The sequence below is a fragment of the Phalangium opilio genome, unplaced genomic scaffold (assembly GCF_054372755.1).
Source record: "Phalangium opilio isolate 3A_F unplaced genomic scaffold, DU_Popi_V2 ptg000082l_1, whole genome shotgun sequence".
Classification (NCBI taxonomy): Eukaryota; Metazoa; Arthropoda; class Arachnida; order Opiliones; family Phalangiidae; genus Phalangium; species Phalangium opilio.
This window is the reverse complement of record NW_028324189.1, coordinates 991,105-1,011,393: the sequence shown is the minus strand read 5'-3', so window position 1 is coordinate 1,011,393 and position 20,289 is coordinate 991,105. Positions and strand designations below refer to the sequence as shown.

The 20,289-nt window shown below is 41.3% G+C and overlaps 3 protein-coding genes across 5 annotated transcripts in view; all 3 read right to left on the bottom strand.

Moving 5' to 3' along the window:
* Positions 1 to 3,632: 3,632 nt before the first annotated feature.
* Positions 3,633 to 20,289, bottom strand: part of LOC149650706 (innexin unc-9-like) — a 105,767-nt gene continuing 89,110 nt past the window's right edge. For both annotated transcript variants that reach the window (XM_089847325.1, XM_089847326.1), the window contains exon 2: positions 3,633 to 7,220. In XM_089847325.1, the coding sequence (XP_089703451.1) occupies positions 5,510 to 6,913 (1,404 nt within the window). In that variant the 5' untranslated portion in view covers positions 6,914 to 7,220 and the 3' untranslated portion in view covers positions 3,633 to 5,509. The remainder of the gene's footprint in view (positions 7,221 to 20,289) is intronic.
* Positions 9,600 to 20,289, bottom strand: part of LOC149650705 (innexin unc-9-like) — a 99,800-nt gene continuing 89,110 nt past the window's right edge. For both annotated transcript variants that reach the window (XM_089847322.1, XM_089847323.1), the window contains exon 2: positions 9,600 to 13,572. In XM_089847322.1, the coding sequence (XP_089703448.1) occupies positions 11,781 to 13,217 (1,437 nt within the window). In that variant the 5' untranslated portion in view covers positions 13,218 to 13,572 and the 3' untranslated portion in view covers positions 9,600 to 11,780. The remainder of the gene's footprint in view (positions 13,573 to 20,289) is intronic.
* On the bottom strand, positions 13,566 to 16,504 carry LOC149650708 (innexin unc-9-like). The gene has a single exon (XM_089847324.1). It carries the CDS (start codon positions 16,369 to 16,371, stop codon positions 14,941 to 14,943), a length of 1,431 nt encoding a protein of 476 aa, XP_089703450.1. The 5' UTR covers positions 16,372 to 16,504; the 3' UTR covers positions 13,566 to 14,940.

Genomic DNA, 20,289 nt, shown 5'->3' with positions numbered 1-20,289 from the left:
TAACTCTAATACTGGATTTAAGAACTAACAAGAATAAATCAGCGACTTTGAAATTTATTACAGTGACTTAGAAAATTCAACGACCTCGAAATATGACTGAAAAGTGGGTCAGCAAATATTAATGCTTTCTTATTCGCATCAGTGAACGGAAAACACGCTCTGAGAACAGTTTATTTCAAGAGACGGTCATGGGATGATACTGAGACCTTACCGTGCACTATCGAGCGCTAATTTTACTACACTATAGCCATATAAAATGTGAGCCAATTTAAATTAAATTAATTATAAATAAAATAATCAAGTGTTATTAAAGTTTTTAAATAAATATTAAAAAAAAACAAAGCAACCCTTTTTTGTATGGCATGGAGAAAATTAAATTCTCTCAGCTTATCGTGAGCTGCGCAGTGTTGTCAGGCCCAGTGTGAGTTAAGAACTGATTCAAATTGAACTGCTTGCCTATCTCTATGAATTACCAAAAGAATAATCTTATATTTAAAATGGGTCTGTTTTATTCAATCTAAAAATAGATGTTATCTAATTCGAGCTCAGTGTTTCAACCACTCCCATAAAATGAAATGTATCTTAAAATTTTTGATATGTTTCTTGGGCCGACGACTACTTTTATTTTCTCCTATTCTTCGGTTACATTAGGAAGATTTGTAGTTTCGTGTATGAGGAAAGATCGTTCTACTTCTTTATCCCTTATTCCCCTGGTTTATGCCTTATTTGTAAGACGTAAGACTCAATGGACCATACACGCTGCTCCCTATTTTTCTTATATATTTCCTTTCATCGGAAACTGTTGCCTATTCAAACTGGAGGCCTTAACACTAAAATCTCTTTTTCTCTAAACTGGGCCTTGTTGACGTACTCTCCTAAGTCCTTCCACATCACCATTATGACATTTCTTTGGTGACCTTTACGAGAGGTACGGAGAAAAAAAGATTGCTTTGTTGGTCCCCTATGATTCACCGTTCATGATATCCCTGACTACTATTCATTACTTTACACAGTTTAAAGAAGGAATAATTCTGATTTCAGCAGCTGAAACATTTAAACAGGGGTCATAGGGAAACATTCAGCCTGCATAACAGCTTCTCACTATAACAAACACACCTTCAGCCCGAATTTTTGGGCGTTTTATGCCAGGCCTGATGTTAAAGAAAGCAGTTTTTTTTCTGGGAAGCGATTTTTATATCAAGCGACGCTTAGTACTATAGAATGATATTATCTCGAGGGTTTGGTCGGATTTTTTTTTTACCAAGGATTTTATAAGATGCGGGAGGGGATTCTCTTCGGGCGCGTCCCCGAAAAACCGTTTTGTCAAATTTTCCAAACAAGGAGCAAAGAAAATGGAGAGATTTTCTTTATTTTTTTCTTTTTCCTTTCTCGTGTTCTCCTTGGGACGTTTTTTTTTTAGTATTTTCCAGCGCGAGCGGCTATTTTCTAGACATCATGTTTTATTTATAAGTCTCGTCGTGGATCTTTTGGCGCACGAAAGGATTATTTTGGGCGGGAAATCATGGATGTAAGCGTGCACGCTGCTGGGAGGAGATTTGTATTTATTTAAAATAACCTATAGCCGAATAACTTTGTATATTTTCTTAAAAGATCAAGCCATGAATGGCCATTTTTTTTACTTTTAACAAGGTTCGTGGACTCTTTATCTAATATTGGGACGAGAAAACCTTAATCTCTCTAATACAGCAAAGGAAATTTGTATCTGTTTATTCTCAGATAATAGTGGCTGTAATTTCGCCATAAAAGGTAAAATGTAACCCAATTGAGTCGAGTACAGCGCTTAAGAGAGCACCATCACGTTATTCCCTCACCCCAAAGGCGAGTGGGCGAATTTCAATTCCGTGGAAGCGTCAAGAGCTGAGCTGACGCGTTCGAGCTACGTTCGATGATTGATCTCTACAATAATAAGATTTCCCCTCCAGGAAGGTTTATAGCCTAATTATAAGGAGCCAACGGTTCGGCGTCAAGCGAGAGACTGATGAAGATACGCAAAAAGTGGAAACACCTTCATTCATTCCTCTTCCCACCGATAATACGTCTACGAGGAATTTCCCTGCATGGGATAGCGAGATTACAAAGGGGCAGCTGCATGCACACCCTGACTGGAAGTCTCGAGTGCACTACATCTCGGCTATATATTATCCAAAAGCCCCTGGTTTAGTAAGAAGGCTCCGTTCAGGAAAAGGCTCGAGCAGGAAATCACCGAATGAGCTGCTCTGGAGAGAAGGGTTTTTAAATATTCACGAATAAGGGATCGAGAGCTCGTGCTACGCTTGGACTTCTCGGAAGCTGACGGAACTCATCCTTTCTGATCAACCGAGACAAGCCTGAGCCCGGCTAGCTGAAGAGAGAGTATTTTGATTCTACAAAGTATTTGCGGGGAAAAACGATCGATTCCCTATAGGGTGTGGGGTGCATGGTCAGATATTGGAGGAAGTAATTGCGAAAGTTATACTAAGACCATGAATGTAACACTCGGACCACGATTGGGTGGTAGTAAAGCTTTTGAACAGTACAACAAAGAAAAAATAGATGCGACACAAGGAAATCTTCTTCTTGCGTGTACTCTAGTTAGCTTGGGTCATGACGACGTCAATACAAGCTCCACCTACATCTCCAAGCACCGCGAGACTTCCTATGTCCCTTCCTAGTACAAGACATCAGTTCAAAACCTTGGTTTACAACCAAACCACGGAAGTTAAGTCGTCCAAGGAGGAAGAGAGGGCGACTGCCCCACGACGCGACGAAGGGAAGAATCTCGAACGATCACGACTTCGCTAAAGCCTCCCCAACGATTTCTTTCTTCCCATTTTTTTTTTGTTCCCGATTTTCCGTCTTCACGGAGATAGGATACACTGAGCGAGAAAGGAAGAAAGGGGAAGGAGGGGAACGGGTTGGTATCCTTAGCGTGTAGGGGTCTCGATAGACTACACTTTTAAGCTTGTCAGCATTTTAATGAGACAAGAAAAGGAGTCGAGCTTCTGTTACTGAATTTTAGAGTATCGGGCCAACGTGTAAATAGGGGAGCTTCCATGTTTTTACGCCAGTTAACATAAGTTTTCTTTTTTTTCCTTTATTGTACGCTGCTATTTTTTTTAAAGGGTCATTAAATTTGAGTTTGTTTAAAATGGAGGAAGGGTTTAATCCAGGGTAAATGGTGCTGCGATCCGTGGAACAATGCGGTATACGATATTTCGGGTTTCTTAAGTCAGCTAGGACTTGGTTTCAAGGCTTAGGTCCTCATGGTTAGAGTTAGGGTTCAAATTATTAATTTTATTAATTGCTTTAATTAAAGCTGTAATTAACCAGATACGATTCATATCTTTATCAATGCACAATTAATTCAATTTGTTAAATAAAAATAATTACTTACCATTAAGGGGTTTCTTCAGCAGCAACACAATGCGCAACTTCTACTCTCAAAATTTTGTATCTGAAAATTGCATGCAGAGTAAATATAGACCGAGTATGGAAATAAGCAGTTACTTGATATATATTGCTTATTTCACCGCACAAACCTATTTTCGTCAAAAAACACCACTGCGCAGTCTCGTAATTCCTTTCGTCTTCATCGGCAGATGGGCTAATTAATTATTTTGAATAATTATAAATTAGTTGGATAATCAAGTTTTATTTGATATTACAAAGATGTTAATTAATATTAACAAAGAAGAATTATCTAAAGTGGAATATGAATAAATTCCCATTTACTAACAACTACACCTACGTTTAATATATATATATATATTTTGCTATATTTAATTATTTAAACATGTTAATTAATTTCCTCACGTTTTTGACATTCAGTCAGTTTTAATCGACCTTATCTAATATGCTACCGTTCAATTTATTAAGGTTAAATATATTTAAAGTTTAATTTCTTTAGGAGAAAATGCTTTCTTCTAAATCCTTAATTCTTTCTTATAGTTGGTTAGGTTTATCTTTTTAATTTGGAATATTTATATTTAATATCCGAATAAGTTAAGTTCATAAGTGACCAATTGTTTTGTAGAGTTTTTGAATTTATTTATAGCTATAGCGAATTGGATTAAATTGTTAATTTAATTTAATTTATTCAATATAATATAATATAATCTAGAGTTAATAATTTAAAAATGGTAATATACAATAGATATTACCATTTTCAAATACAAACTCTTTTAGATTACTCATTCGTGTTCAGTTTTGTTTTGTTTTTTAATTTTAATTCGGTTAATACCCTTTTAAACTATTTTATTTCTTTTCGATTATGGTTTCTTACGTGACGTTGTTGTAAAATCGAATTTCTACCTATTTGTAAATTCACCGATATTTTCTCTACCGTTTAAAAGTCTCGACATATTATAATTATTATTTGATCTATTTTTTTTTGTTATTTTAAATCTAGATCCTTACTTCCGTTTATTTATATTTACATAAATTACTTTCGGATTTGTTTGTTTATTTTTTATAACCAATATCGGTGGCGGTTTCTTTTGATATGTCTGAACGGGAGAACCGATTATTTTTTTTCTGTTACTCTATTTACGAGAAAAACACGCTCAACTTTACAATCGAATATTTTGAATATTTAGTTTCTAGTACAGACATTAATTCTAAAGTCTCTTCCTTAATGGTTTATCCCTGTTTGTCAAATGTCTTTGCATTTGGCAGTGGTTATTTACTATTTATTTTCTTAAACATTGTTTTATATATTTTAATGTTTGAATTAAAGATAGTGCCTTATATATTGTATTTATAACATTCATAGCACCATCTCATATATTATTTCTTTTTTATATAAATTTAACTCGAATGTAACGTTTAAGACCAAAATTATGTTGTATTTTGGTCTTAAACGTTGTTACTTTTAGGGTATAGATTGTCAATTTTATAATTTTAATTAAAAGAAATCAAAATTTATCTAATTTACTAAATACGGCCGAATTTATTTAAGGATATTAATTTAATAGACAATCGTATACTCTAATTGTTAACGTTGCTTAAAGGCCAGATCAGTATAGCTACGAAATCTAACTAAGCTATATTACTCGATCTCTGGCCTTTACGCGTAATTCGAGTTCATTTTCAATTTTGGGGTTTTTTTTTCAGTAAAAAACCGGGTTAAACTTACCTTGATCTACATTCGCAACACACTTTTACGGCTAACTATAACTCTTCTACTTGACGAAAACAGGCACGAATCGGTCTGATTTAAGCTAAAGTGAGAAATTTAAAATTTTCTTTTTAAACACTACGATAAGTTATTTTTGAAACGCGTCTAATCATATTATATTACAAGGAACTAATTTTTCTAATCCTCTCGTCAGTCGCCGTATTAAAACACAGTATGTACATCAAGCCTACGTATGTACTCGTAAACGTAAAGTATATAGGCGGGCGAGCTAAGCGTCTCGAGATGGTTCTCTCGTTCTCAATACCTACGTGGTGGAAAATGTTGGTGTTCTAGAAGAGGGTCACGAGGGGAGGGGATAGTTTCGGGGCGCCATCACGAACACTTGTCCCAGAACTCGTCGTGCGACGACCTCTTGGGGTGTTGCAGGGTGTGAGCGTGCGCCCCGTAATGAGGAACGTGACAAGGACACGCGGAATGCCAGGAATTGGAAGGCCCCGTCGAAGTGCCGGCGACGGGCGCTTCCGTGTCGCTCCCGTTAGCGGCGTCTTCTTGAGCTTTCATCTGTCCGGCGTAGTATTCCCACATACGACTTAAGATAAGAGCGGCGATATTACTGCCGTGGTTGTGCTCGATCAGTCGCAGGACGAAGGCTCCGTCCCACCCCAAGTAGGTTAAGGAGATTTTGCGAGAAACGCGGGGGAGTTCGCCGGAGGAGACCATTTTGGTCCGCCAGAGGGTCAGCCGGACGAAGGCCAAGCGATTCCAAGGGAAGCTGCGCCAGGCCCATACGGCCATGCTGAAAGCGTTGAGGGGTAACATGACGGCCAGGTAAAACCAAACGGCGGAGAAGACCTTTTCGTTGAAGACGTTGATGGGTAAGACGCAGCGGCAAATATTAGTTCGCAAGCCACCCTGATTGGCCGCCCGCACTTTGCATAGAGTCTGCAAAGGGAATCGAGGCGAATTCCACCACTCGCCCTCGGTAGCCAATCGGCGCAACAGCTCGAACCCGTGCCTTATGAAACCTCTTCCCATGAACATTGTCAGCATCAAGAATTGGATGCCGACGTTCAAGACGTACAAGCCTTTAACGACCAAGTAAAGAATGCATAGATAGCGACTGGGACCGGGGGCACAGCGGCACATTAAGGGTATACGGCACGAGGGGTCGTCGCAACAACCGGCGGTGTTGCCCGACACGAGAGAATGGAACTGGTCGACGAACTCGCTCAAGAGGGCTTCCCTCTGTTGGCAACCGGGAGGCAAGGCGGCGATATCCGAAGCCCGTTTTAACAACTTTCTGAGCTTGACACCGGCGTTATGGGCGCAGGCTCCCCACAGCACGAACGGTAGATGGAAGCAAAAGCCCTGAACCAAGAGAATCAGGGGAGCCCACTGGTAATAACCGACCGTAATTCGACGAATCCGATTAGGTCCGATGGCCGCCACTACTAAACCGCCGTAGTCCAAATCATCGGCCATGATCGGGTTCTGCAAATTGTCCAGCTCGTCTTCGACGTCTCCTTCTTCGGAGACGATGTAGTAAGTGGAGGACGTCCAACAGAAACTGTTGACGTAACGCGCTTGAGCCTCGGTGAAGTAGGTCGGCGTAAAACACTCGATCGGCTCCCCGATATACTGTTTCGTGAAGATAGGCAAGGCTAAGAAGAGGAAGACTATCATGGTATACTTTCGATTCAGTTTGTCAATACCGTCGTCGATTGGCACGTGGATCCCGCCGATAAGATCGTGGAATCGGAAGAGAAACGAGGACATGTCTTTGCTTTTTCCCTGGCGAGGCTTCGCCACGGACTTGAGGCAAGTTGAGCGAGACACGGTGTCGGCTGGACGAAACGAAAGATCAACGGAATCAACCGGAAGGGTGCGACGGCGAAGGGGACGTCCAACAGGCCGGAAATCGAACCAGCCCGAAGACGATCGTCAAAGCTTACTTCGAGAAACCCTCGCGGACGAAAGTTAAAAACTCGTACTTTGAAACTAGTCGATTCGCTCTCGTTATAGTATAGATGACTCGCTGCGTTCGATACGTTTTCCACCACCATCGCTGGGATGGACCACGCAACTGAAAAAAGGAAACAAAGACGTTAATACGATACCTAACCCGTAATAGATTTACGCTAAAGATGCGAGTCCTTTCAACCTTTCCCAAAAATAGTCGAAGACCAGACACTAAAAGTGTCGTGCTTCAAAAAAGATCGTATACGAATTTCATTATTGCAAATGCATTATAAGGCATTTTTAAAAGATTGAAAAGGACTTACATATCCGTCTAGGTAAATCTTTTTAAAGTGTTACCTATTACTTTGTCCTTTTAGGAGAGAAACCTAGTTCTTACCAACAACTTTTCCCCAAACAAGAATGAGAAGAAAAAAAGATAAAACCTAACGCGACAAAAAGATCCTGAAGAAAAAAAAGGGATGTTGGAAACTTCCATTTTATCCCCAAGTAGGTCATGGAAGAATATTTTACGTCCCTCGATCCCTGGGGAAGCTGAAAAAGAATTCGACCCCTCCCACGGGACGCGTCCGGACTTAGGATCCATCTGGGTGGAGAAAGGGGTGGGTTTATTCCCGCAAAGTGGACGTACGTTCCGTTAACCCAAAAAATTCGGGAAACATTCTTTCCTTTTTTGGGATCTCAACGTCAAAACCCTCTTCATCCCCCGACCCGGCCCACCCGGCTATCGGTCTAGGCCTAGCGAGGACGAGAGTATCCGAGGCAAAATCGAACATTGGCCAACAGCACGATTTTGACAAGAAACGGTGTCCTTCCATTCTAAAAGTGGGACAATTCCCCGACGCCAAACACCTCCTCGAATATATTTACCTCCTGTTTAAGCTATAGGTTGTAAACCAATTAGGGGTATTCTGTAGCGTCGATATTACACGACGGTAAATGAAAAGGGGTTATATTTCTAGATAAGGATGAAACTGAATCAAAAAGTATATTAACAAGAAGAAATTCTATACTTATTGCAGGTTACTCCATCGTAAATACTGAGACTATCAAATGCTGTCATAAAGACAATTTTCGTACAAGTAACAATGTTTACCTGCTTCGGTTTGCACTTCAGTTTCTAGAACTATACAGTCTCGCGTAAAATGGGTCACCGTGATTAAATTTAAGTACAAAATTAATAGGATTAGATAATATCGAGTTAATTGACTTCAAAAGGAAGTGTTCTTTGACGTCCAATCGGGCGTGAATAAGAAGATTGCGGTTATTTGCGGGGTTATATGGAACTTACAGGGAAAGGGCAGCTATAAACGGATTACGTTCTATCGCGTGGTTAGATTATGTTGGGTGTTGGAAAGCGTAAGTATAAGAAAAGGCGAAGATATTTTCAAAGAAACCATAGTTTGCGGTCTACCGAGGAATAATAGCGTTTTGAAAAACTCTAGTCGGGTTTCCTTCTCGGAATCGTGGTATTTCTATAGGGATTATTAAGGCGACTACGTAACCGAGTAACCTTTTTGACAGAAGCCAAAGAAAGCGTTCCTTCGCGCCATGACGATTTATAAACGGTACTTCATTTTAGTAATCCCATTTTTTTATTTTGTTTCCTTTAATTGAGGTCATTCTAATTCGTTTCCTGGTAACCTAAATATGATATGATTAGGTTTGGAAAGGGTCACATGACGCTTAATTGGCTTGAAGTCACAAATTCTTCGATATGGAGTGTTGTCACTCTCCTGTGAGATACAATACTGAATTAAACTGAACTACTAGTGTTTTTCTTGGCAGTATTTTGGCTGGCAAAACCCTCATTTAGTGAAAACTATGTATATTCAGCATTGGTAAAGAATCGTTTTCAGGTTTTTTTCTTTTTGCAGATAGGCGAATTTATGGTTATCGAATTTGCGATTAATGATGGGAGGGTAAAAACAATTATTGAAATGTCCACGGAAATTTATGTAGGATCCCTTAGAAGAAAATGGTAAGGATGGTTGGCCAGCGCAATGGCGCCAACTCCGAAATGGGTTCCAGCTAGAGCCTACTGGAAGTGGATAGGAGGAGGAGGGGGTCTGAATTTTTCCTTCTTTTGGCTGCAGCAGTGTACCACTGAGTTTCGTGTGCCCGAAAACTTCTTTCCGTTCTTTTTCCCGCCTCCCCATCGCCGCATTTGCTCTTCCGGAACAAGAGTTCCACCGAGAAATGCCAGCCATTGACTACATACAGCGCTAGCCTCGCATTGCAGTCATAAGTCCCGTACATACATACATATATATATAGAAGAAGAAGCGACTAAAGCTATAGCTCCACATTTCCTATCCCTGTTTTTGCGTTTTTAAAAGCGTTCCTTGCGCCTTATCCTTACACTCTTCCTTTTCTTCCATTCCTCTTCCAGTTTCCTTATGAATTTCCTTCAATTTTACCAAGAATAAGAACTTCACATCCTAAACAACGATAAACCTTTTCAGCACTTTCAAAGACTTAACACCAAAACAAGCTTGGGCATTTTAAAAGCCCCTAATATACTATATAACCGACATTACCAGGAAAATGTACCCCTAAAGATCAGTTGGAATTCTAACCAAACTTATACTTTTTCTTGGCCTTTCAAGTATTACGCATATGGGCATGTTTGTTTTTCATGTAATAATTCACTTATTCATAGTATCCCTTTCTACGTAAGGTCTTGTAGCCAAATCCCTTGAGAAATACTATGGTAGAATTGGGGATACGTATGCGAGCTAGGGAAAGTTCTTTTTATATGTTACGCAATGGGGTTACAGCAAAAAAAAAAAAAAAAAAAATTCGAGCTACATCTTCGTATTCTCCTTTTTATCCGTCAATGTTAAGGAAGTATTCTATTGGTTTTCAACCTATTACTTCTTCAATAGTTTTCGAGGTGGGTGCATTACTACTACCAAAGAGTATTTTGTATCGAGATACGCAAAAATTTTTACTACGATTTTAACTACATGGTAGACTTACCAGAAATACCCTGTATATTTCATTACCACCACCATAACTATTCCAATTTTGTTTTAAGAATTCTGGTTTATTGTTACTGATGTTACAAAATAAAATAGGCTTGTTTGTTTGTTTGTTTATTTGTTTTCTTTCCCCCATGTATTTAATTTGGTTTATAATTAAATTTGGTCACCCGGTTATTTTTTAATCGATTGTTTAAAAAAAGAACCGGTAAAATAACTGGGTAATAATTGATTTTTTAAACAAAAGTGCGTTCCTATATTATAAGTCCTTTTAAAGATGAATATATATTTTCTTGTCTTTGTATTTATCTGCTGAGCCTTTGTTAGTTATTTTTTTTGGTTTAATTTTCATTACGAAAAATTAATTTCGAAGTACGTGTACTTTTGAGAGTATCACTTAATTATTATTTTACTAAGATTGGCAGTATTTTTTTTCATTTGTCGTATATATTTTATAGTTACAGTACAGAGCTGGAAAACGTAAAAGCTCAAGTAGTGTTTTTGTTTCGTAATATTGGTCCTTGTATTATATTTATTAATTTTAATTATTTCCTCGATATTGGCAGTAAACCATGCACACTTTGACGTATTTGTTTTTAAACCCAATCATATTGACTAACCAAATTGATGGTTAATTTCATGATATGCGGTCTGTTAATAATCGTTCTTTTTTTTTTTACTTACTATTAGTAATAAAAACCTTTGGGTATTTTTTTTATATAGTTTTGATGTTAGTAAATCCGAATTATTTACAATTTAGTTTTACTTCCTTAAGCCTAATTTCGATGAACCAAATTTAATTTTAACATTTTTTAAGGATTTCATCCGGATTATAATCAACAGTTAGTTATTGTATGTTTTTTTTTTAGGATGGGGTTTTCTCTCAAGAATTCAACCTACGAGCCCTTTAGGTTGAATATATATTAAAATTTTAGAATTAATTTAATGATTATTTTTATATTATACTAACCTTTTATAATTTTTAACAAATTTTTCGGGTTTTTTTTATTTAATTTATTTTAAATTCCTTTTCGTTTAACTGTTGAATATAAAAAATTATTTCACGGTTTATTTTTGCGATTTGGAATATATTCTATATTATTTTCAATTTGTTTAACTGACGATTATTTAAATAGTTTTCAAGACACCTGATTGAAATTGTTCAATCTTTTAACTTTTATACATTTTTTTGAGTATTGTTTAGTCTCAAACGTCAACTACCTTTTTTTCTTCAAAATTTCAAACATGATTTTTATTTATTTTTTTTTTTTTCATTATAATAAAAAGGGCAGAATAATTAAGGAGAATTCGCGCTTTTTATAAAACTTTTTTCCCTTTTTTAATTAGTTATTTTATTTTCTCTAAACTCGTAAGAAGACTAACAAAGAGAGAGGCACTGGTATCAAGCCTAACTTTCTCCGAATATAATTTGTTATATTTTGGAAATATTTTTTTTGGTAGAACGCGTTCCCTCGACTAATCCCTCTCGACTAGTTATACGTAATTAGAAGAAAAATAGTGTTAGCGCGAGCTGCGCGCGCCGTGCCTATTCTAAAGGGCTCTCCCGTCGAACGCGCTTATTATTTGTTAAGAATCCAATTTTGTTATAATTTGTTTAGTGAAATAGACGATTCCCGAAATTGGCAATACGAATGCATAGGTATTAATTATCCGATCAGCGATCATAAGCAGTTTTCCCAAACGCCCGGGTGCGACCTTCTTTTGGTATGGGGTAGGGAGTGGTGCGAGTGGTGGTGTTGGGTCCCGAAGTGCGGTACGTGACAGGCGCAGGTGGAGTGCCAGGAGGTGGAAGGGCCCGCGACTGACGCGCCCGTCACCGGTTCGACGAGTTCGTTGACGCCGCCGCCCGAAGTGGCGTCTTCCTGGGCTTTCATTTCGGCCACGTAAAACTCCCAAATTTTTCCCAGGATCAGGGTTGTCATGCTACTACCGTGATTGTGCTCGATCATGCGGAGGATAAAGACTCCGTCCCAGCCAAGATGGCTGAAGGAAATTTTGCGCGCGACGCGAGACAATTCGCTCATGCCGAACATTTTTGTGCGCCACAAAATAAGTTTGACGAAGGCTAGTCGGTTCCAAGGGAAGCAGCGCCAGATCCAAATGGCGAGGCTGAAGGCGTTTAGCGGTAAGAGGAAGGCCAGGTAAAACCAGACTGTCGAGTAGATCTTCTCGTTGAAGACGTTAATGGGCAAGACGCAACGGAAAATAAAAGTACGTAGCGTCAGTTCGTCCTCGACCCTGACCCGACACAGGGTTTGCAAAGGGAAACGCGGCGAGTTCCACCACTCGCCGTCCGTCGCCAATCGGTGCAAAACTTCGAAGCCGTGCCTCAAGAACCCTTTGCCCATGAACATGGTCAAGAGCAAGAATTGAAGGCCGACGTTTACGACGTACAAGGCTTTGACTACCAAGTACAAGACGCATAAATAGCGGCTGGGGCCGTTGGCCCACCGACAAAGTAGGGGGAAACGGCACGTTGGGTCTTCGCAGCAGCCGCCGGTATCCTTGCCCGTTACTAGGACACTAAACTGATCGACGAATTCGACCAGGAGCGCTTCGCGTTGTTGGCAGCCCGGGGGCAGGGCGGCGATGTCCGAGGCGCGTTTCAAGAGACGTCGAAGTTTGACTCCGGCGTTGTTCGCGAACGAGCCCCATATGATAAATGGCAAATGAAAACAAAAGCCTTGCACTAGAAGAAAGAGAGCCGTCCATTGATAGTATCCGACGCGCACTCTGCGCAGTCGGTCGGGACCGAGCGAGGCCGCGTCCAAACCTTCGTAGTAGAATTCCTCCATCATGACGGGTTGTTGTGGTTTGGTCAAGACCTCGCCTGCAGCGTCGCCGGATTCGTCAGCGACGATATAATAAGTGGAAGAGGTCCAACAATGACTGTTCATGTAGCGCGACTGGGCTTCGGTGAAGTAAGTCGGAGTAAAACACTCGATGGGTTCGCCCATATACTGCTTAGTGAAGATGGGCAGCGCCAGGAAGAGGAAGATCAGGAGGGTGTACTTACGGTTCAGCTTGTCGATGCCGTCGTCGATGGGCACGTGGACGCCACCGATCAGGTCGTGGAAACGGAATAATAAGGAGGACATGCTAGCGTTTTTGCCCCGGCGAGATTGCGCCACGGTCGTCTTGCAGCTCGTCGTACGAGACAGGGCGGCGGGCGGGTGCCACCGCTTGTACGGCGGCCGCTACGAGTGTCCGACGAAAAGAAAAAGAAAGCGGCGGGCCGAGCGAAACCAAGAGGGAAGGGAGCGGACGCGTGCGAGAAGGTCGCGGAAGCCGAACCTCGACCACCGCCAATATCCGACGAGCGCTTTCGAGCCGAGTAGGGCGAACTTCTTCTCTCTCTCTCTCGTCTGGAATAGATACTTCCGGCTTTCCGTCCTGGTCCGCTTCTAGATCCGGCGTCAGTTTTGTCGACCATGGCTCGGATGAGGCGCAAACCTGCAGAAACGGGAGAGTCCCACTCAGTCTTTGTATGGCGCTTTCTTCGGGCGGGGCACCCGCACCAAAGATATAACTCCATCCCCGGTCAACGCGTCCTGCTCCGAGATCGAGGCCCACTACACGTTCCTCGGACAAATTAAAAGGGGTGGACGCGGGACATCGAAGCCTGCCTGTCTTGTGACCGATTATTCGGGACCCAACCCCTTTCTAACTAAAACCGAGACGACGTCTGGGAAACGCGAGTACTCTATTTCGGAACTCGCCCGACATTTATTGGAAGTTGATTCATCGACTGCTCTCTGCCCCTAACGCCTCGACAGTTCTAAAACAAAACTTCCCTTTCTCTCTCTTTCACTCGCTCTCTCTCCTTTTTCAAATGCATAGGGGGTGTCCTCAAAGTGACTAAGTAGCGATTATTAAATATTTTATGTCCGCTTAAAAATTTCTACATCAACAAAATTCTCTTACAATTATCTTTCATTAAAGAATGCGACCGTGTCGATCGATTAGGTTAAACAAAGAGGTTAAATATTTACAACTTCCCTCGACATTCTAAAAAAGATTAAATAAATTTTGATTCGTATCCCAAATTCTTTATAAACTACGAAAGCCGCTTACGGGTGCCGCGTACTTTGAAATATTCTTTTAATGACTTGTTCAGAGGAAACTCTTTATTTCTCTTAATTTTAATTTCAATTGTATAATTATTTAGGAGTTTAATGATATGGTTTTGTTAATGAAGTTCTTCGAGGCTCGTTATCTTACGACCGCCGTGTCTAATCACGCTAACGGCGTTTTGACTACTCGTTCAATGACTCTAATAAATTTGGATTTACTATTGTTTTTAAAAATTTTTGGAAAGAGGGGCTCGTTTAGGAGGGCCGAATAATACAAAATTCTTGTTCGAAGACGACTTTTAAAGATCTTTTTCGTTTTAAAATACTGTTTGGCTTAACGCGATGTACTCTATGATTTTTATTTTATTCCGTGTACCCCCAGCTCCTCTCCCGTTCGAGTCGAATATAATACTTAATAATACAATATAAGGCCGAAAGCACCTTCGTTAATCTTTGTCAACACCGCACTTGGAAATATTTACAAATAATTTAATTTCAGTTTTTATTTTCTTGTATAGATTCTTTTTGGGCTAATCGTATTAAAAATTAAAGCTTATTTCATATTTGTTTGTCGTATTCTCGTCCATTTTTGGTCGCGTATTTAAAAAGACGGAAAATTATCCTCGAGTTGACTTTTTGTAATAAAATTAAAAGAGTATTTTGCTCGGATTACGATAATTTAATTTGTTTCGCTAGTTTTTCAATTTATTTATTATTTATAAAAAAGGGGTTGTTGTAGACTAATCTATCAGGAGCATTTCTCCCAAAAGACGTCGTGGGGACTACGTTTAGTGTGCTGCGTGGTGTGATGATGGTGGGGAGGGGGAGGAGGCGGAGCTTGGGCTCCGAAATGGGGCAAATGGCAGGCGCACGCTGAATGCCATGACGAAGAGGACGGTCCCGTGGAAGTCCCCGGGACCGGATCCAGTTCGCTGGTCGTGGCCTCTTCTTGGGCCTTCAATTGCTTGGCGTAATTCTCCCAGACCTTTCCCAGTATCAGGGTGGCCATGTTGCTACCGTGGTTGTGTTCGATCAGGCGTAGGACGAAGACGCCGTCCCAGCCGAGATGGTGGAAGGAGATTTTGCGCGAGGCCCGGGTCAATTCGGTCATGTTGAACATCTTGGTCCTCCAGAGCGTCAAGCGCACGAAGGCCAAACGGTTCCAAGGGACGCTCCGCCAAATCCAGATGAATAGACTGGCCACGTTTATGGGTAGGAGAAACGTTAATAAAAACAAGACGGCCGCGAATATTTTCTCGTTGAAAACGTTGATGGGCAAGACGCATCGGAAGATGTACGTTTGGAGAGAGAGTTGGTTCTCGGCGCGCATACGGCACAATGTTAAGAGGGGAAATCGGGGCGAGTTCCACCACTCGCCCTCGATAAAGAGCCGCCGGAGCAGCTCGTAGCCGTTCCGCAAAAAGCCGCGACCCATAAACATGGTGAGGAACACGAACTGCAAACAGACGTTGACAACGTACAACGATTTGACGAACATGTACAGGACGCACAAATAGCGACTGGGTCCGCCAACGCATCTGCAGAAGATGGGGATGCGACACGAGGGGTCTTCGCAACAGCCGGTGGCTGTGCCGGCTATAAGCGTATTAAACTGATCGACGAACTCCGCCAGGAGAGCTTCGCGCTGTTGGCAACCGGGGGGTAAAGCGGCAATGTCAGAGGCCCGTTTCAGCAATCGGCGCAGTTTGATTCCGGCATTATGCGCCCAGGCGCCCCAGACGACGAAGGGCAAGTGGAAGCAAAAACCTTGTAGCAGGAGAAAGAGGGCCGTCCATTGGTAGTAACCGACGCGGACCCGTCTTAAGCGGTCGGGCCCGATGGCCGCCACTTGCAATCCGCCGTAATTAAATTCTTCGGGCATGAGTGGTTTCTGCACGGTATCGAGAACGCCCTTAACGGCGTCGTCGTTTTCCGTGACGATGTAGTAAGTGGACGAAGTCCAGCAGTAGCTGTTGACGTAGCGCGCCTGGGCGGTTGTGAAGTAATGCGGAGGGAAGCACTCGATGGGTTCGCCGATGTACTGCTTGGTGAAGATTGGCAGTGCCAAGAAGAGGAAGATGATAAGAGTGTACTTACGATTCAGTTTGTCAACAACATCGTCGATAGGCACGTGGATGCCGCCGATCAAGTCGTGGAAACGGAAGAGTAACGAGGACATACTGTGGTCGCCGCTCGGCCGGGGTTTCGCCACGGTGGTGGGACAGTGTGAACGAGACAGGGCGACGGTCGGCGGCTACGACTCGCGACGGGAGGAACGGCGCGAGAGACCGTTCCGAAGGGCACTTGGATCGAGCCGAAGACGAGCGGCTCGTCGACGACGGCGACGACAGCGACTTCTTTCCCGTTTCCCTCTGGGCTTCCTGCGGCTGCGGCTACGGCGGCGGCCGTCCTTCTCAGTCTGCGTCCGGCACTGGCTCCGGCAATTTTGACGACCATGGCGCGGTTGAGACGCACACCTGTTTGGGAAACGGGAAGCGCTCAGTCAATCGCTGTCCGATCGCCGTCTCTCTCCTATCTTCGAGGCTCTCCCTTCGCTCGCTCATCCAAGGGCTTTCCCCGCTCTCCTTGCTCTTCTTTAAACCGAAAGAATATCTTCGTCCAAGAAGACCAAGGAGCCTCGACAAACCCCGAAATAAATCCGAACCGATAACCCCCTTCGATATGCGTGACTATAGCACCAAGGAACACGGACAAACCGCGCGTTCCAATTAAGATTTTAAAACAAGGATTAACGTGAGAAAGCCTTTTGTTCTTTCGTTAAGCGAGTGCCACAAAGATAGGGATCATTAACAAAACCATGTCAAAAAACGACGCTCTTTTAATCCGAACAAATAGTAAGCCTATATAATACCAACATATATAATACACACCCAAAAACAACGACAATGAAAACTTAACCCTACTCGTCAGGGGTAAAAAACATTGAAAAAAGAAAATATTCGAAAGCTGCAAGTGCGGAGAGAGAGAGAGAGAGAAAGAGATGCCTTACTCGTAATATCCGTCCATGTACGAGACATCGTCGAGTCCGAGAGCTACGAGGACCTAACCAGTATAAAACTATAACCCAAACAAAAGCAGTCTGACTTCCCCATTCAACGATCAATATCCAATAAATTTCCAATGATATATCGCGAATTTCTAGGAAATATGAAAGCGTATATACTCCGTATAACGTATAAATAGCTAAAAATATCGAAGATTCCGAGAAAGCCGTAACCTTTTCGCGAACGAAACTATTGAATCTAGTAATAACACTTTCTCTTCTAAAGATAATTTCTTTCAATCACGTAAAAGTGAACCAACAAGACTCCAGGCAATATTCCCGAACTTGAAACAAGTAAAGTAAGTATGTAATAATAATTCTCTTTCTAGTCAACCACGCGACTAAGATAATAGGGCCTTACTTATACGGATTGTGGTGGGACCTTTCTTTAGTCGCGTGACCTTTGACACTATCCCTGACTAAGAACGTCAATTTTAAAGGAATATTTCGGGTGGTTTTGTTTCAAGGGACATAGTTGTCGCCCAATTCTAATCGTAAGTGAAGCTAAAAAGTAAGATACATCAAGAGAAAGTCTTTCTTTCTTAAGCCTTGGCCTTTTTTATATATATATAAAACGATGGAAGAGCGTCGAAACTAGCAGCCTGTGTTATAAGGAAGGGTCGTCACCTGCTAGCCTCGTGATAGTGTCGGTCTAGCTCGGTCTATTTGAGGGCACTCGTCAACCTACGCCCAAGCGAAACGCCTGACTACAGTTTTTACGACGTCAACCAGAGTTCCCGAACTCGGGAGTTTTCAGCGGAGAGAAAATAAGAAATCATTCCTATCTATATAAAAACATCCCAACATTCTTCGAAAGAGTTTCCTAGTTTTTGGGGGGAGACGATAAGGAAAAAAACAGGAAAAAGGGATAGGTAGAAAATAAGAACAACTCTGCTCTTACTTTATTAAGGAGAGTGCATGATTGGAAGGGAGTTGTAAACTAGGGATTGCGAACGAGATAAATTCAATCCATAGTTGAGATTAGGCTATAGGATTAAATTGGAAAACCCATATACATGATTATATATATTGTGGCTTGTGGTATATCTATCCAGAAGAATAAATACAGTGCAACTACTGTTAAGGGTTAATTCATCCAATGGGAATCTAACCAGTAATATTTAAAATTATCCGAAATCAGTGATAACTCCACGTAAACTAACATACTTTAGGGAAAACCAACACAATAAACTAAAAATAAAATAATGATAAGTGTTCTAATTTCCACAAACATCGTCCTAAATTAAAATTCCATTCCAGAACATTACCGGTATAGCCGAAAGAGCTAGTGTAAGGAGAGAAAAAATCAATTTATTCCCAAATATATATAAAAGCAATTACAAAAAGTTCCCTAATGACAACAAAACGCGGGAAATGTCATTTTCCCATTTTTTTCTCTCTCTCTCTCTCTCTCTCTCTCTCTCTCTCTCTCTCTCTCTCTCTCTCTCTCTCTCTTTGGTCGTCCTTATTCTCTCTACGCTAAACTAACCCTACTAACGTATATATATAGAAGCCCCTTCTTTCTTTCCACCCCCGCAGTTCAGCTATTAGTTCTCGGCAAGAACGACAATCAACATCATTTCATCCGTTAGCGAAAGATCGGCATTAATCTTGGAGAAAAAAGCACACAAGCCGTCATACATTACCAGCTTAAGACGGACCTGAGAGCGGAAAAGAAAAAAAACGAGAGGGAATCTAGCTCTCCTTCAGTGCAGAAAAAAAATAGGGTAAAAAAAATGCCCCTTTCACTATGGCCACGGACCTTGAGTCCATCTCTAACAAGACAGGAAAACGCTAAACTTAATAAATACAGATACCAAAACATAATTGAAAAGATAAACTTGACTTTCACTTATGAAACAGTTCCATTTCATAATATATAATTACTTATTACAGCAATCACCTGGCAAGTGACAACTCCAAAATACCCTCTCACTAAAGTAATAAATAAATATCATTCACCACGACGGACTTGCTTTTCTAGTCCCAGTATACGTACACGGTCTATGATAGTTGAATATAGGTCTAGTGACCTGATCAGAGATTCAGTAGCAAGAATGGCGCCGATTTTTGGCAAAGTTTTTATACTTAAGAAAAGCGGGGTACAGGGAAGTTTGCCAGAAAAAGAACGACGGTCGGTAGGGGATTTGGAAGAAAGAGTTACGAAAAGAAAATTGAATTAGAACCACCACGACCCCCCCCCTGCCCCTCCCCCTTCTTATTCTTCTTCTTTAACTCGAACTGCAATCGGAGAGTTAAAGGAGGTCACTAGAACGGTACATTGTCCGTTCACCATCGTATGGGGCAATAGAGTTTTAAGTTATAATGGGTATGATGTCGTTACGCCTTCAACTCAATTGCGTCTTTCAAAGGTGAACTGTTTCGCGCCTCTCTGTGACTTTAGAACGCGGGCGAGCGAGGACATCGTGTAAGTATAATCGCGTCTACCGCTATCGAATGATTTTCTAAAAGATAAGGAGATTCCGATCAAGCTGAGTTGGCAATACCGGAAGGATGCTTCCATACCGCGATTCATCCGGATATCTTCTCTATACAGTATAACAAGGAGGCTTTATGAAAGGAGATGTCATTAAGACAAGCTAGCGTTTTAACGCGGCTATGTTTATTATCAGTATACCTAAAGAACAATGGATTTCGCTAAGTAAGATTTACTAGGATATTTGTTAATTTTCTAAATTTTTCCTAGCTGTGATGTGATGTTATGATTTCTATAAAACTCACAATGACATGACCTGAACTCCCTAAACAGTTGATTCTTAGTTGATTGTTTTATTTTAATACAGGATGTAATACAACCCTAAACAAAACGCCACTGTGCATACTGGTGAGGACTTCGTTGGGGGTACAGACAGAAACGTTATGCTCCATCCCTCTGTCCCTCAAATGTAAACGGATTTAAATTTCGCTATCTAAAACTATAATATCCATCTACATCTCCAAGTAGGAATAAATCCTCAGTGGTGGTATGTATACACATGAAAAAAGAAAAGCAAAAATCGAATCGAAAGCGCG

Coding starts and splice junctions, on each gene's coding strand:
- LOC149650708 (XM_089847324.1), bottom strand. CDS start 16,371: ATGTCCTCGTTACTCTTCCGTTTCCACGACTTGATCGGCGGCATCCAC.